General features: G+C 39.1%; 1 protein-coding gene across 1 annotated transcript in view; it reads right to left on the bottom strand.

The window, feature by feature from the left end:
• Nucleotides 1-1,624: 1,624 nt before the first annotated feature.
• The window catches only part of mao (monoamine oxidase), a 51,526-nt gene continuing 34,627 nt past the window's right edge, over nt 1,625-18,523 (bottom strand). The window contains exons 6-15 of the mRNA XM_017429070.3: nt 18,182-18,323; nt 16,340-16,489; nt 13,667-13,826; nt 13,484-13,580; nt 12,784-12,837; nt 12,642-12,699; nt 12,464-12,561; nt 9,546-9,657; nt 6,605-6,667; nt 1,625-6,348 (exon numbers count right to left, since the gene is read on the bottom strand). Of these exons, the coding sequence (XP_017284559.2) occupies nt 6,190-6,348; nt 6,605-6,667; nt 9,546-9,657; nt 12,464-12,561; nt 12,642-12,699; nt 12,784-12,837; nt 13,484-13,580; nt 13,667-13,826; nt 16,340-16,489; nt 18,182-18,323 (1,093 nt within the window). The 3' untranslated portion in view covers nt 1,625-6,189. The remainder of the gene's footprint in view (nt 6,349-6,604; nt 6,668-9,545; nt 9,658-12,463; nt 12,562-12,641; nt 12,700-12,783; nt 12,838-13,483; nt 13,581-13,666; nt 13,827-16,339; nt 16,490-18,181; nt 18,324-18,523) is intronic.

Raw genomic sequence — 18,523 nt, 5'->3', positions numbered from 1 at the left:
GGTGGTCAGAGGGCTCGGTGGCGCCGGTGTGATGGCAGCCTCACTTCTGTCAGCCCGTCCCAATGTAGCTTACCACCATCAGTGTGTGGATGAATGGGTGAATGATTATAGTGTAAAGCGCTTTGGGGTCCTTGGACTAGATAAAGCGCTATATAAGTGCAAGCCATTTACCGTTTGTGTCTATGACCCTGTGATGGACTTGCAACCTGTCCAGTGTGTAGCTCACCTCTCTCCTGTCAACTGGAAAGAAAATGGTGGTTAAAAAAATGTATGGATGTGAAATTTGTAGTATTGTCAGTACTTTTTGTATGATTAAGTTGTTGGGTTTCTGATGAGAATCAGGGCAAGTAATTCAACAGAGTAGTAAAGTTCTGTTTTGTTTACCTTAGAAGGATATATTAGTTACACGCCTACCTCAACCAACAAGCAAAACACCATTGATCCTACATTCCAGTAGCAGTGATTATTGGCTGAGGGTGGTCATGCTGTAAGGATAGGAATGCCCCTTAGTTTGTTGCTATGACGATCACTTCCTGGAGGCGTTGACCAGGCCACAATCGTCTGACTGGTGATGCAACTGGTTAGATCTGTGGTACAGCGCTGCAGTTTGTACTCTCCATGTGTATTAAATAAATTCTTAAACTAAGGAATAGATTGTTTTTAGGAACTATATTCTTACAATCTGAACATTTTTTATGGATGGATGGATGGATGGATGGATGGATTAGGACTGAGCTTTGGTCCCAATAATGACTATTAGTTTGCCACAGTAGGTAATTTTACAAGAAAAAGTCCTAAAAAGATAAGAAAAGGCACTACTAAGAACATGTGAAAGAGTAGAGGACCAAAACTAGACTAATTGTAAGTCTAGTGTAATATGCTGTTCTGCCAATGTCAACAACACAAGAGATAATACAGCACAGAGGAAAACACAACACCTTTTTTGGATTTAGCTTTTTTCTTACTGTGTAGAATATGGTAATTTAATTGACTGTCCAGCAGGCTATGATTCATCCATTCATGGCAACTCATCCTGAGCCTGGATCTGCTGGTGGTTTCTCCACGTTAAAAAGGTAGTTGTTCCTTTCTATTGCTGCCAATGTACTGCTCAGGATGAGGGGTTGCAACAAAGTGAAGATTTAACACTATATGATGGCTTCCCTATATAGATAACTTTTACTAATTGGCATACTATATACAAATATGTTGTGTTACAAATGAAATTAATTGACTGTAATTGGATTTAATTTGGACCTGTTGTGAACTAACTTTGATTTATGAATTAGACCATAATTTTTCTTTATTTCTTTGTTGCAATGTAGTTCTATATATTTATCCCTTTATTTGAATTGAATCCCTCTCACTAACAACAGTGTTGATGTGCTGAACTCTGAACCAATTAATAATACTACTAATGACACTTTAGGACATTTGATCAATTGAATCCAGTTCAGTATTATAATTATATTTTGTGTCCTTCTAAAATATCTAAAAAATGTTTTTTTAACCTTTTTATAATATTTTTATGAATAGCTGCACTACTCTGTGTATCTCCTGAAAACTGTAGAAGTTGCTTAACTGATTGGACTTCTATGTATTAAGTGTACAATGACAATGAAAACAATTAAGATGAATAAAAGTTTTATTTCACATTTTTTTTAAACATCATCAGATTTGTTTGAGGAATCAAGGACATCAAAGAACAGGTGACAGCAATATTTAAGGAGGCTTATGTGCACAAAAGGATGAGGGAAACATCTGGAAAGATTGCAATGATCAGATGGCGTAGGTTATGTCTGCTGATGGTTTGGAACTGTAGTTTTGTAAGAATGAACAAAGTGTGATGGCATCAGCCAAACGGAAACAAAAACAGGTTTGGAGATGGGTTTAATCTAATCCTTTTTTCTAGAGTTAGCCTGAAAATCATGCATGTACTGGGCTGTAAGAGTTGTTAAGCCAAAGGGTAGAAAGTTTGAAAATAAACAACTGGAAACACACAGGGGAACTGCAACAGGGAGAAACAGATACTAAAGCACTGTAATCGCAATACAAAGCACACGCTGACTTGGCTTCACTGTAGATAAACAGTTTATAATGACAGCTGATGCTGCATATATATGCCTAGATTTACCCCAGTCATATTTGTACAGAGAGCATTGCTCAGGTAAAACAGGGAACATTTCAAAACCAAATGTTTTGAACACTCATAGAAGAATACAGTGTTAAACATCCCCTGTGTATTTAGAGTTATTGATGATGCCACTGGTCCCCTTTACACTGGATGACAACTCATGTGTGGTATAAGTAAATAAATAAAAAAAATCTGCCAAAACCTGGATGGCCTTTGCAAGGTCTTGGTGAGGTCTCCATGTGCATAACAAGAATGTTGTCAGTGGATGATGTGATAGATCATGAAGGGTTTGGAGTATGAATAAAATCTCTATAGGGCATGGTAGTTTATTATCATGGTGGCAACAGATCAGGGTCATGGGTGGGGCATGGGTGAACATGGTGGCAGCGTATTCATGATGTGGGGCCTACATGCACCAGCCAAGCTTGGTCAACAACAATCTAGCAGTGCTTGACTCATGCCAAGGCTACGACAATTATTGAGCAAAGGCCATGGAAACAACCTTCTGCAGATGTGATACCTGTGGCATTGTGATTGTGCGGCGTGATCCTCTACGGCCTAGCTACATTCTGGCATGTTTGAGACACTTGTGCCAAGTCAGGCAAATAAAGCATAGTGAGGTCAAGGGAGAGCATCACTGAAGGTTTTCCAAATTCGCTGGCATCCAAGTGTGTTCTGATGGGCTGTGTAGATTGTTGAAAGAGAGAGGGAGAGAGAGTGTGTGTGTGTGGGGGGGGGGGGGGGGGAGTCGTCATCCAGTATAAAGAGTCTTTTGGGATTGGAATTTGCACGTTGCACTGTACAGGCACAATATTATAAAATATTGGTAGTAACTGGTGTCACACTGTATGTAGGATTTAATAGATGCCCGACTGTACAACTTCTCACCACAGCAAAATCACAGACATCTGACAGAAATACTACTTTAAACAATTAATAGAAACCTAGAACAGGTGTTGCCAATTATTCAAAATTTGAAGGAGGAGGACAAGGAGACTGGACCAGATCATGGCTGGGAAAAGGAAGTCAGTTTCAGCAACTGTCAAAAACAAAAAATTTTTTACAAATCTTTTACAACAAAAAAATTTGTCTAGTATCGCTAAAAACTGCACAGTGTGAACCCGGCTTTACCATTGAGTTGGTTAATCTTAGTGATGGTGAGGACAGGAGCGGGAAAAAGGACAGAAACAGTCAAAGTTACACAGGCACTTGAGAAAATTACAAAAACACTTAAGTTTCCATTAAGGCACAACAGATAAACTACAATTACAAACACAAATCTTTGGGACAAGAACATAATTGTTACAGTGGACATACAGAGCTGCACACACACACACACACACACACACACACACACACACACACCTTATAGTGCTCCTAACAACAGATGCATGAAGAGAAGATTTATTCTCAACACTGGTCTTTTGCAGCTTTATCTTCAAAATCAGTTTTCTTTAGAAGAAATAAAAAATAAAAAACAAAACAAATTCTTAAAAGCAAATCTTTTTCACTAACAACTGATGGCTAACATTGATGTACAGCTCATTGTGGTTTCCTGTTGAAATTTACTGTGGGAGTCAGCCACAATTCAGTCTTCCCATATTTATGTCTGACATTCCTAGGGTAATTTTTTTTTCTTTTTACCATATCTCGGGCATCATTCATGAACAAATCTGATTATTTTTAACAAAATATTTTTATTTTCCTATATTCTGTTTGGTTGAGACTCGAGCGTAAAACACCAACTAGGTGCAGTAATAGGAACTGCAGTCTGGATGCATCTTTTATGGGAACTTCAGTGAATGCACTGAAATAGACTGTAATGACAGATGATAGTTTGCCGCTTTTGGTTGTATTTAATTAAAAATAAAAAAAAAATTGTACCGAAAACTGTCTGAGAAATAGTAAAAATATTGTCTCAAAATCAGATTATCTTAGGATAAGTGCAAATAATAGGTCATTTAGTCTAAGAAAATATAACTGAAGTGCTTTTGTTAAAAGAACTTACAATGTAGAGCAGCTTAGAACTAGATTACTGCAAGTACAAATTTAATTTCACGAAAAAGGCTAATATTATCAATCATACTTAAAAAATATCAGACTTTTTTTCCTTGTGCACAAGTGCCATGAAAAACCATAGACATATTTTATATCTAGAGATGACTGGAAGCTGTAGAATGAGGCTAAGCAGAACAAGCATTCCTTACAATTTGTCTCGCCCATCCATGTTAATGACTATTAACATATTTTTTGACAAAAATATAAGAACACTTCAGAGAAGTTTATTTTTGTTGATTCTTGTATTTCTTACCGTGCTGCTGTATGTTCAAATGTGCATTTTTAAAAAATATGTTTAGTTTTAGTAAGTCATTTGAGTCTTAAGGAAAAGCGGTACACTGTGATTGATAGTGTGACCTGTTAGCGAGTTGAGAGCATCTGTAGACAGGACTTTTGCTCATATTCTACTCGCTGCAACCAGTAGCTAGTAAGCCGTTAGTTAGCAGGTAAGAAGTGGCTCCTGCAGTTTGTTGTTCAATGTTTCAAACGAACGAGTGTCATAGAAATCCAGCTCTCATAAACTTAAGCAACTTGGAAGATGCAAATTTGTGATTTAAGAAACTATATTTTGTGCACAGAAACTTAATAATTTGCACACAGACAAAAAAAAAAATCTAAAAACCACATTCGAAGTAACTGAGATGTAAATACTTCAGGTTAAACAACCATTGTTTACTCAGAAAAAACTGACTCAGGTTTTAAGCAAATCTGTCCACCCAATTCTCACAAAAAACTTTAAAATACCAATGCAGCGCTAATGGGTGGCAGAATTGTTGATGTCAATGGCAAAATAGTACAGAGAATGAAAATTCTCAGCTTGGCTAAGGATTGTCCCAGAACAATTGTAGCTTTTTTTTCCCTTTAATATTGTTTATTGTTTGATCTTAGGAATAGGTGGTAAGGGTAGTTTTTTTAGGACATAATTAAAGTTTAATGGTGACAGGATCAGGAAAGAACAAGAAAGATGAACTCCATTGTTGGTTTGGTTCCAGAGAGTAACTGAGCATTCACAAAATAGGCTGCTACAGCATTGTTTCTCAAAGGCTCAGTTTATCAAATCTACATGGATGCATCAAAACAGTTTTAAAAACTTTGAACTTTGAAAGTTTTTAACAAATCCCAGATTTTCTCACTGAAAACCTTGCATGTGGACAAAAGTTGCAAACAGAGCAAAAGAAGTTTGTTTTTGCATTGTAAAAGTACCTACATTAGTAACTGACCAGTAACATGGGGCAAAAATGTATTACAATTACAGTCTGAATGCATCCCAAAGACTTTTTGTTTAATTTTGTTTTTGTATATATGTGGATTTCCTTCTTTCATTTTTTAAATTTTCATGGGTCTTGTTGACAGAAAGTGAATAACCTAAGCCTCATCCTTGATCATTACTCTGATTTTGTGAAAGGGAATGGCACAGCTCTGCTCTCCTCAAATGTTACTTAACAACAGCAAACAGCTTCAGCTACTTGGCAATTTTAAATCAGCACCTAAAATCAGCAGAGGTGAGTAGACACAGTGGAACAACAAGCATACACATGTTTACATCCATGGATACACACTCACATATGCATGCTCACCACAGTGTGTCCCTCTGTATACAAACAAAGCTCACACACAAGTATGATGACTTTAAAAATAAAAATCTATTTCAAGTGAATGTCATTGGCAACGTATTTAATAGTAATGGAAATTTACAGCTTTTAATTTTTAGAATTGTTTTTTCTTTCATTGGTTTCACAATCTGACTTCTTGATTCAGAGCTGATTAGTTTTTTTTCCCCCTTTCCTCTCAACATACAATTCAAACTCTAATAAACTCTCCATGAACACACTAGACTGCAAAAGTGTGGCTTTGCACAAGTTCAATAGTCTCTTACATAGAACAGTGTTGTTAAAAAAAAAAAAAAACGTATGTAATTCACTTGAGACACAGAAGTGCATGAGTACAATTTCTGTTGAGTTGTGTCTTCTTGAGATGCAGATGAGTGACATGCCAGCGATTTAACTCCGGTGGGGAAGGAGGCCCTTCTTGTAGGCCAGCAGGCCTGCTGCAGCGACAGCAGACATAACAGTGGAGAACCCCATGAACTTCAACAGACCGCCGACTGAAGGCAAATTCCTCTCCCAGAAGGTGGTGGTGAATGGGCGAGCCTGGACTTCCTGCAGGACGAACAGAAGAAAAAAAATTATACTCAAAGTTTGGATGAAGGTTGAATCATTGCTCCGGTGATATTCAAATTTGTTTGTTTCCACAAGGTGAAACTTGCTCCCAGCAGACTTTGAAAAGTGCCTAAATTTAGTATCAAGCTGTCTTTTGTCACTAAGATTTGCATGCACATGTAAACATGTTTGACAACATTCATACCTTAATCATGGCCTAAGCTTTAGTCTAAATGTTAAGTGAATCTTTCCTTACATCATTTTCCGGCTCCAGCGAGTTGATCTGACTCTGGTGGATTTTACCCATTGCATACAAGATCTGCAAAAACAACAATGGTTATGTCACCTAAAACAGACCTACATAAAAGCATTTATTCTAACATTATTTGAATATGTGGGAAAATATGCATGTTAGGTTAACTGGCAGATTAAAATGGTCACTAGGTGTCTGTGCCCCTGTGATGGACTGGCAACCTGTCCAGGGTTACCTCACATCAAACCCAATGACTGTTGAAGATGGGTACCAGCACAACGCTACCCTGAACAGGAACAAGTGAGCAAGGAAAATTAGCAAACTTTTGAGGCAATCACTGCAATCAAACAATTTCTATAAGTCTATAGGCTCTTTCACAAGACACCTGAGGCCAGTACTTAAATACCTTCTGGCCGCCTCGGAGTGATTTCAGAATCGTCCAAGGTGGCGAGGGGACTCAAAGCCAACCCACCCCTGATGGACCTTTGTGCCGCAAAGCTAGGTACTGACAGAGCCAAAACAGTCGACATGTGAAAAGGTAAGCTGGCTTTGTATCACCGTTATGTGTTGAAGGGCTGACATATCGTCTGTGACTTCTTAGTCGCCAAATTAAACAACAAACAGGTTTAATACTGAGGGAAGTTCGACAATGATGAACAACTTTGCATTAGGTTTATTAGTTGTGACAACGTACACTTTCTGCAACCATCCAGCTCTGGGATTTTAAAGCCAAAAAAACATAGTGGTTTTAGAGGAGAATTCTCAACTCTTTTTTGTTTTTTCTTTTTTAAGCTAGCAGTATATTCTTAACAATGGCAAATTGAGGCAATAGTAAAATTTGTGATTTTCTTGCTCTTCAAGCTGAAGATGAATTTAAAAAGGTTTTGAGAATGTTATGACAAAGATGTCCGTCACACGGTTAATGCATAGTGCAACACATAAAGGCAGCTGAATTCTGCTAATGTCTTTGGAAGTTGTTCTGGGATCTTTAGTTACCATTCATAATACCAGTCTCTTCAATCTGTCATCAGTTTTCATCTTGGAGCCATTTTCAGGGAGGTAGGCTGCAGTTCTCTGGACCTTAACCTTGTGAACATCAAGCTGCTTAAAGATGATCTTCTAGCCTTTACCATTAATATGCTTGTCAACAGTCCTGAGACAACTCTCTCCTTAACCTTCTGTGATCCATGTTAAATGTAGTGCACACAATGATACCATGATACAGCACAGTGATTACTTTTCACTCGTTAAACAGGCAGACTGACTGACTAGATTAAAGACACCTGCAATGCTAATTACAGGACAAACATGGGCAAACTATGGGCACATTAATCATCTTATTATCTTTTCTAGGGTTACCATCCTTTTTCATTAATTTAATCAAGCTTCAATAATTTATTGATTTTTTTTTGTTTTTGGTGAATTAAAATTTAAACGCAATGAACGATTTTAATTAGTTGATTTTCCGTAAATGTTTTCTTATTATTATGTTTGCCAGTTTCAAGTTATTTTAGTGACCTTTGTGGGTTTTTCTTTCTTTACGGAAAGGGTACAAACAAATTTTACTGCATCTGTAATTATCAGAACCGGACTTTAAAAGAAAGTGGTATTACATTTATCTTTTTTTTAAATACTAGTCTAACACACTTTATTTCTTTACATACCAGGGGTTGTTTATCTCTTTAGACCAGACTACTACAATTATTGTGAAGCAGGGTACTGAGTAGACATGTACTGTACCTGGTAACTGAAAATATATCATCAATAATGGTGATTTTCTTTAATAATATGTCAGCCTAATAACTTCCTTTTTTAAACATATTTTATGGATAAAATGTATATGCTAGTTAGTGGATTAGTGCATAGGCTAGACAAAAGCTCATTATTCCATATGTAAATACTGAAGTGCATGTTGAAGCGCTGCTGTTAACATTACAAACAAAGGAGAAAAGAACAGCCATTAAAAAAGAAGAAGAAGACAATGAAAAGTCTAATGGGCTGCCTTTAAAAAGGGCAAGACGAGAGGACAGGAAGTAGCTGCAGCATGAGAAAGAGTGAGTGGGAGAAAATCCTAACAGGATGATTACAAGCTGTTTGATTTGGTACATTGGCTAAGGTGTTAACAAGAGTTTATCCAAAGTAAAATGTTTTAGAATTGATTGGTGACCTTTAGTTTATATTTTCAGAACTAGTTATGAGTTGTTTTCCTAGTTTATTATTGTGATTTGTGAACATAGACTATATTAGGCTTAGGTGTGTTTGTCTATTCTGTTTGGACAAATGAAAGGTCCTCAGTGACAGAAACTGAATGAGACACGAACCGAACTGAAGCTGGACGGAGCTGGAAATGTCCCTGGATTTCATTTCAGAAATCTGGTCACTTTATGTTATGTAAGGCTTAAATATTTCTAGAATTATGCAAAAATTTAATTTATTAAATACAATTAAATAGATCATGTTAGGCTTACGACCAAGCAGCAACAAATCTTGCCTACGGCTCTCAGTGGCCATTCATTCTAATGTATTTTAGTGGGAAATTTTATGTGACTTTACACCAACTTTAGAAAGAATTCTATGATGATTAGGCTCTTCACGTGTTTTAAAGACATTTATACATATTATACTGCACTTCTACATTTATTCTAACTTCATTTAGTGTTGCATTTAAAAAAATTTCCTGAAAGAACAAAAACCTTTGTTTTTGGGTCCACATCATTAGCTACAGGCTGACGGTTGATGATTAGATCATACTGTGAGGCTAATATATTGCCAGCTGATTACACAGTTGCATTAAATAGACTTGAAAAATGATTCATAATAACTGTTGTTTCCTACTCCTGATGATCCTTTCTAAATTAACCTAAAAGCTTTTTGTTTAGAAGGAACTCTTCCAGTGTTTGTTCTGTATCTCAGTGGTATTAATCGATGTTGTTAGTGTTCTGACCTCTCTGGCAGCTCTCTCTCCAGCTTGTACTGCACCCTCCATGTATCCGCTCCACTCTGAGGCCGTCTCTGTTCCAGCAAAGTACAACCTGCCAACAGGCTCCCTCAGAACTCTGCAGATGAGAGAAGGCACCAAACAAAGGAGGTTCATAAAAGAGTTAGAGAAAAATTCCTTTTACTCCTTTATTCCTTACTATATTTTTTCAACTAATGTCCTTTTATTTATGAAAGGGGTGAATACAAAGGCACTGGAGGACAATTTTTACTTTTTGCTTGATATTCTTCTGCAGCTGTAAAAAAAAGCCCAAAACAAAAAAACAACTTCTATTTGAATGTTTTTATGCTTTTGCAATGCATCCTAAATTTTCTTCACAGAAGAAATGTTCACTGAAGGACTAAAACACATTAGAAAATGCAGGTGGTTCATGCTGTGCAGGGGCTTATCTTTCCATGAAGGTTCATCTTGTTTGTCCTCTTCCACATTTGTTTTATGCTGCCTGAGACATTCACTTAGCAGATCATCATTGGGGGCTTTTTTCTTGATGTACTCCAGGATCTTGGTAATTTCATCCTGTATGGTGGATCTGATGCTCACTAGTCCTCTGCCTCCCTCCTTTCTCTTAGTGTACAGTCTCAGGGTGCTGGACTTAGGGTGAAACCCTCCGTGCATTGTGAGGAGCTTTCGTTGTTTGATGTCAGTGGTTTCTATCTCCTCCTTTGGCCAGGTTATTATACCAGCAGGGTATCTGATGACTGGCACCACATATGTGTTGATGGCTTGGACTTTGTTCCTACCATTCAGCTGGCTCTTCAGGACCTGCCTTACTCTCTGTAGGTATTGGATTGTGGCTGACTTCCTTGTGGGCTCATCATCGTTGCCATTTGTCTGCGGTATACTAACGTACTTGTAGCTGTCCTGGACATCTGCAATGTTGCCTTCAGGTAGTCCAACCCCTTCAGTTGTGATCACCTTGCCTCTCTTGGACACCATTCAGCTGCACTTATCAAGTCCGACTGACATACTAATATCCTTGCTGTTTATCATGGTGAGGAGGATCAGTGAGTCGATGTCTTGCTCACTTTTGGCATACAGCTTGATGTCATCCATGTAGAGGAGGTGGCTGATGACTGTTCCACTTTGGAACCAGTATCCATAGCCACTCTGCGATGATCTGACTGAGGGGTTTTGGGCCCATGCAGAACAGGAGTGGGGACAAGGCATCACCTTGGTATATGCCACATTTGATGCTGCTTGTCCAGTTGGCTTTGAATTAGCCTCTAGAGTCGTCTTCCACATTCCCATTGAGTTCTCGATGAAGGCTCTGTGTCCTGTTGGTGTTATACAGTTTCAGTCACTCCAGTAGCCATGTGTGGGGCATCGAGCCATAGGCTTTCCTGTTGTCAATCCAGGCAGTGCACAGGTTTGTGTGTCTGGTCTTACAGTCTTGAGCTACAGTTCTATCAATTAGTTGCTGGTACTTGGCTCCCCTGGTGTTGGTGCCAATTCTCTTCTGTGCCTCGCTCATGTACTGACCCATGTGCCGTTTCATGTTATGCCACTATGATGCCTGACAGGAGCTTCCATGTTGTACAGAGGCAGGTGATTGGCTATTAGTTGGAAGGAATTGCCCCTTTCTGGGGGTCTTTCATGAACTGGACTGTCTGGCCTTGGGTCAACCACTCAAGGTGGGTCCCTTCCATCAGTAGCTGGTACATTTGTCTTGCGAGACGTTAATGGTAAGCGGTCAGTTTTTTCAGCCAGTAGGTGTGGATCATGACAGGCCCTGGTGCAGTCCAGCTTTTCATTCCTGAGACTCTGTCTTAGATGTCTTCCACTGTGATAGACACTGGTTCTTGTTCTGGAAGATTGCCACATTCAGATGGGGCATTATCATTGTGTGATGCCTCCTTCTCCCATATGCTTCTTCTGTATTGCTCAATCTAATTTCTGGCTGCATCTACTGTTGTGTTATTCCCCTGCCTTGAGCAGGGTTTCCCCCAGTGTATTATAAACCTGGCAAACCGCCAGGCTTTGGTGACCCTGCCGCCAGGCTAAGCTCCGCCTGTTTATTATAAATACGTCATTTTTTATACACCTCTTTTCCACCCACACCCTCAAAGCAGCTACATTTATCTACCTCACTGCGCAAGGGTGCGCGCACCAACAGTGACGCAATTGCGCTGTCCCCGCCACTGTGCGCGGTGTCACGTCAGGCACCTTTTGTAACTTGGTGTGGACCGCGCGTGCCGCGCTCCGTTCAAAATGGATGGTGTCGGTGCTCTAGCAGAGCTGGTTCGCCTGTATCAGCATTTATATGATCCCTCTATGAGAGATCACAAAGATAATCAAACGGTTCAAAACTCACGGAAGGAGATTACTGCTGCAGTCGATAAAAAGGAGTGTTTATAGAAATATTAGTCCTATGATGGGCGAATCACAACTAAAGCAAATAAATCAATGAAAGTCAAACTGAATGCTTTAAGTTTAAACATCCTCTCTGTATCACAGCCAGAAACACAACAGCTCTTCCTCCTGAATACGTGCAGCCATATTTGATGTGACAACCATCTGCTCTCTTTTTACCGTATTTCCACTGGTTACATAGTGTACTGCCCCCTGTTTTTTCGGAGAATACTGCTCCGACATAAGCTCCAAGTATAAATGCCTCCACCGCGCTCAGGTCTGTGCGCTGTTCGCGGAGCTCTGAGGCCGAGCCTCCTTCCGCTGTAGATGTTTATCTAATTATATCTTTCTGAGAAGTTCAATAAATATGTCCAGAGGTTCATGAGATCTTTTGGTAGCAGACACACACACACACACACAAGCACATTATCACTTCACCTTTTTGGCAGTGGGCAACAAGAAACACAAACAACAAGCAGTGAGGTTGCACAAGATTGATGGTTTGTGTGACTTACCTTCCAAACTGGGTCAGGATTCCTGGGGGGAAGTAGGCTGTGTAGCAGCCACCAGAATACTCTTCCTCACACCAGTTCTTCTCCTCATAATGCACAGGCTGAAAGACATGTGTGAATGGTTTAAATAAGCTCCATTGCTCTTTTGTAGCTGTTTGGGTCTGTGTGTAAGCAGACTCACATGCAGAGCTTCCTCTGAGCCCAGCACTCTGGAGTAAATCTCACAGATCCTCTTCAGCCTAAACAAAACAACAAGAGTTTTGACTAAAGCATCCTGTGGCTTGACACAGTGCACTTATCTGATCTTTTATCATGTTTCTAACCTCTCTTCTTTGGTCAGATCTGACAGCTTTCTGCACTTGCGAGCAAGGATGAATCTGTGGGAAGAAGAGAAAAGAAATATTCAGTTACACAGTGTTCACTCACATACATCAGTTATTTCCTTTCCGAAAAGCATATGCTCTGGTATGAGGAAGGCACTAAGGGGCCTATTGGATATGTTTTCATTTACCTTTTTCTCAGTTTTATTTTACAGAGAGCAGAGTGTGCTTACCCAAGCTCTTATTGACTTTCATTGTATCTGAGCTCAGATACCACTGGTCTTTTTAACTTGTCATATCTCTGGCATAAAACCCTATAAACACATAAACATTTATTCATGGAACGCTTGCAGTTCAGTACAAGATGTGGTTTTTACATAGTGACTGTTTGAGGCTTATTTTCTACTCAGTGTTTTGTCTGCCTGTTTTATTAGGAGTCCTGTCAGGAAGCAAGAAGCACAGGTGTGTGGCTACCCAATGAGCCACTAGCAGCAGCTAGTTTTATAATCTTAGGTGATTATAAAAGCAAGTCTTGAATTATTATTGGGTTTTATTCAAAATATTTGGGAATCAGAGCAGTAACTGCATTAACACCCTTTAAAATGCTTCAGAAATGTTCTAGTTTATTCAATTATCTTGATAATTTGGCCACATTCGGTCTTGTTGTGCAAGGTTTTTAGTGAGTATTCTAATCTGGACCCACCCCATAATAGCAGGTACAGTCCCATCAGGTTTTGTGTCGTCCAGCGTCAGGCCTATAGGAGCCCCCTCCTCCTCAATCACCATGCTGCCACAGTAACCTGATGACAAAAGGGCAAACATTAAAACCCACCTATAAGCCCCACTGGCCCACCCTCTGCTTCCAGTACCTTCCTGCTTCCTGTACCTTTTTTCCTCCAAAAGTTCTCCCTGTAGTACACCATGCACTTGATGACGGAGCCCATGGGGACACGGTGGATCAGCTGGTTCCTGAGCGGGGGCAGCTCAGGGTTAAAGTGCATCTTCAGGTTGAGACCAGGAGGAGTGGCCATAATCACATATTTGGCCTAAAGCAAAAACAAAGATAGGAATTACATTTAAAACTAGAAGCGCTCAGAGAGTGCAAACCTCTGCCAAGGCCATCCATCCATCCATCCATCCATCCATCCATCCATCCATCCATCCATCCATCCATCCATCCATCCATCCATCCATCCATTTTCTTCACCAGCTTCTCCTTTCTGGGTCGATGGGAGATGGTGCCTATTTCCAGCAGTCACTGTGCGAGAGGCAATAGACACCCTGGACAGGTCACAAGTCCATCAACGGGACACATAAAGACAAACGAGAAACAGCCATTCACACTCTCACTCACACCTAGGGATCATTTTAGAGTTACCAATGAACCTAACATGCATGTTTTTGGTCTGTGGGAGGAAACCGGGGTACCCGGAGTAAAACCACAGGGAGAACATGCAAACTCCACCCAGAAAGGCCCCAGGTTGGGAAGAAACCGCCAAGGCCATTGTTTGATCCAAATCTTGGTCTGGATCAGCACCAAAATTTAATCACTTATTTATTGTGACAACCCAAACATTACCTGAAAGTTTCATCAAAATATGTTAATTCTTTTTTAAGACATCTTGCTAACAGACAAACCAGCACTAATGAAAACAAAATCTTTGGTGAAGGTAAAGAGGGACACTTTTACAGGAAGTTACCGGAGTGACCATTAGGTGGCAGCAAATTAATACTTTTTTTTTCTTTATGGCTGTTCTTGTTACATTCCATTTAATGGCAGAACAGAGGGATAGTTTCTTCCTTTTTTGCTTTACAGGGTTTTTTGGTAACTTTCTTTAAAAAATTATGTATAAGTGAAATTATTTAAGCTTAGATGGAAAACCGGGGCTGTCAATAAACAGTGGCGCAAATATAGATTTTTTTCATTCTAAAATAAAATGACACAGTAAGAGATAATGGAAAATAGTTATGTATGAAATTGTAGTGAAACTGCACTAAGAAGCAAGGCAAAATGAAGTTATTTGCAAATCTTTTAGTAACTATGAGTGCAAAGTGCAAAGACAAAAAAGGACAGGCTCCAATTACCAAGGTTAAATGTTAGAAAATCAGTAAGATGTAAAGGTGTAAAGGACTCACGAGAGAGGCAACATTTCTTGAAGATGAACAGGAGTTAAAGAGTGAAGAGAAACAGTTTGACAGTTCAAACATATTTCAAAATAATAAAACAATGAAGATGAGGAAATTACTCAAACATGATGTGTTATATTAAAGGTCTAGCATTCCTTGAAGGTATGGAAATGGTCCACCTTTAATGTCAGAGTTTTAGACTAGATCATCTTATGCTGAGCAATGATGGAGTTGTAGCCGTTTTGGTCAAACTTTGAAAATAACAACATACGTGATTTCATCATAAATATGTGTTGTGAATAACTCTGAGTTACTATTACACTGAATTTTAACTCAGTATCTATAATTGACTGACTTCATGTCATTATTGTACTGGCTAATACCGATTAGCTTGGTGGTCATCTTAAATGTGACTGACTCCAAAAGTCGATACGTTGTTGATGTAAATCCAGTAACTGCTTTCTGAAAATTTTATTAAAATCTATCCAAGGGTTCATGAGATATTTTACTGACAGACAAACAGGGTTGACCCCAATAAGTAAGGTTTGTGCTTTAAGCAAAGATCTTGCACGATGAGTGGCACTTGAAGTATTTATTAGCTACTTTTTTGTTAATTTCAGCTAGGATTTGCTCACTTTGGCTTTTAGCTACAATTTAGTTAATTTTACATTTTAGTTATAGTTTTGCTCATTTTAGCTTTTAGCTACCGTTTTGCAAATTGTTGCTTTTAGCTACATCCATCCATTTTTCTTCCCCTTTTCTTCTTTCTGGGTCACAGGGAGCTGGTACCTATCTCCAGGCAGGGGACACCCTGGACAGGTCGCAAGTCCATCACAGGGACACATAGAGACAAATGAGACAAACAACCAATCACACTCTCACTCACACTTAGGGACAGTTCTAAGAGTTTCCAATGAACCTAACATGCATGTTTTTGGTCAGAGGGAGGAAACCGGAGTACCCGGAGTAACGTGTGCAAGGGGAGAACATGTAAACTTGACACAGAAAGGCCCCAGGTCGGGAGGAGACAGCTCTAACTACTACACTGCCTGCTTTTAGCTACAGTTTTGCTCATTTTAGCTTTTAGTTATAGACTTAGCTTTTAGCTTCTGTTCTGCTTTTTTAAACTGACAATTCAATTTGCAATTTATTCTTCACCAAATTTCATCAGTCATTCAAAACTGCATTTTCAAAGAAAATTCAGTTTCTTCAGTTTTGGGGTTAAATTTTAAGTCATTTAAATTTTCATTTTAGAAAAGTTAGCAAAGAGAAGAGTCTGAAAACACAAATTGTTTTAGATTCTTTCGGTTTTTACTTTTCACCCTTTTGAAGACCAGGAAAACTCTGTTTTGATCCAACAGACTTGTTACAGCTTTGCTTCTGGCAGTGAAATAGTTGTTTTGTTTGCAGTGAACAACAGAACTCTACTCACCCTGTAGGTCTGTTTGTCCACTGTCTCCACCACCACCATGTCTCCAGTCTGGTCGATCCTGTAGACTGGTGACTGCAGCTTCACTCGGTCCCCCAGCTCGTTGGCCATGCACTCACTGATCTGACTGGAGCCACCAACAAACTTCCTCTCCTTCAGGGGTGGACAAAGACAATACAGGTCAGACACTGCTAAATGTGTGGGAGAAACCCAATTTTATCTTTGATCTATGAGTTGATAGAATTGCCTTCATTCTGTGTTTTCTTGCATGTTTAGCCATAAGGCTAATAAAATCTGTTGGTTTTGCAGATGTTCTGCATCATCATTGTCAATCTTCCCTTTTTCCATCACTTTAAATTTGTTTGAACAGCTCAGGCCAGCAACGGCTAAATCATGAAGACAGACTAAGGAAGTGAAGAGAGATAAAGTGCTGCTGAAGCTCTGATACATGAAAGTGATTAGGCAGTGACCTTTTCCATGTGGTAAGAGTCAACATCTCTGTCAGCACTGATTGGAAACATGTTGTGTTTATTCCACTGTGGCATTTGGATGAATTTGCCTGCCAGTTGCTGCTGAGTTATCAGCTAATAGAAATTGGTTCTGGCAGTGAAACAAGTGTTTTTCTTTTAATTTCAGTCAAAAAAAATTGAAGGCCTAGCATTCCTTGAAGGAATGAAAATTGCCCATCACCTTTCATGTCAGAGTTTTATACTAACATCTTTAGTGAAAAGAGACAGAGGTATAGCCAATGTGGTCAAACCTTATCAGTGAAAATATGTGGGATCTCGAGCAAAATTGCTTGACTCCAAAATATAATCAGCTATAAATGTACAGCCTAGATAGATAGATAGATAGATAGATAGATAGATAGATAGATAGATAGATAGATAGATAGATAGATAGATAGATAGATAGATAGATAGATAGATAGATAGATAGATAGATAGATAGATAGATAGATAGATAGATAGATAGATAGATAGATAGATAGATAGATTTGCATAGGTTGCAGATGACTTTTGCTAAAACCACACCACATTTTATCTCAATAGCTGTACAGTTCATTGAGTTGTAGTAATTATTGTCTGCGCTAAGATTGCTTTCTGGCCATCTTGAACTGGGGTGACTTCCAAGAGATCCATTAAAATCTGTCCAGTGATTCAACATACAAACAGACATAGGCAAAAACATCATTGCACTTTGACCTTTGGCAGCTGGTGGTTAAAAAAACCCACCAAAACCAATTAAACACCTTTTAAGTTTTACATTATTTCATAACAACTTTGTTTTAAATAAATATCTTCTTCAGTGTTTGGGCAGACTGTATACAGATGATGGCGTCAGTGCTAGTTTCAGTGTCATTTGTTGACAAAAACACAATCCCCGTACTCGTGACTATAGCAACAGAGTCGCTCTGTTTGGGAAAGAGCAGCAGCAGAATGAGCTCTGCAAGAAAGCCTTTTTTGTCAGGCTCATAATTATGCAGAGCCAATATGAAGCAGACAAAGTTAAAAGTACTGTGGCTGATTTAGGCTCTACCCTGTGCTCAGTTTCCTGTTAATCATGAGTGAAAGCTACTTCTCTGCAGAACAAAACCCACAAAGACCCTTCTTGGCATCACCCCTTGGCTCTGGCCTCTAGCCATCTGAGCCCTTTTTACAGGGAGAGTTCCTGGAAGGTCAGCCATGAAGCAAAGTTTTCTGTTTTTTATCTCAAGTTTGGTAAATGAGAGTTCAGAAACACATGCGATGATTGAATCATTCAGCTCGTTTCCCAAATGTTCTTTTGATTTAAACTTAGCACAAAAATGATTTCCTTCACACACACACACACACACAGGCCTACCTGCCCTCCGTTAGTGGTTGAGAAGATCCTCATGGTTCCTCCGCACTGTTTCACATACCAGAGGAACCACAGAGCTGACACCTCGTGGGGTTCAGACGTCACGTTCACATTGACAAAAAGGGTGGCGAAGCGACGAACAGCACTGTGAGAGGAAGAGAAACAAACTACGAACTTAGAGCTTTATACACACAAGTGATCTCTGATTGTTTACTTAAATGTCTGTCAAATTAATTCTCATCATTGAGATACTATATGAGTATTAACCCTCCTGTTATTAAATTAAAACATCTAAAAAAATAGTTAAATATATTTTTTCTGTATGAAACTTCTTCTGCTTGGCTT

This window comes from Kryptolebias marmoratus, linkage group LG6 (genome assembly GCF_001649575.2).
Source record: "Kryptolebias marmoratus isolate JLee-2015 linkage group LG6, ASM164957v2, whole genome shotgun sequence".
Taxonomy (NCBI): domain Eukaryota; kingdom Metazoa; phylum Chordata; class Actinopteri; order Cyprinodontiformes; family Rivulidae; genus Kryptolebias; species Kryptolebias marmoratus.
This window is presented reverse-complemented; position numbering and strand designations above follow the sequence as displayed.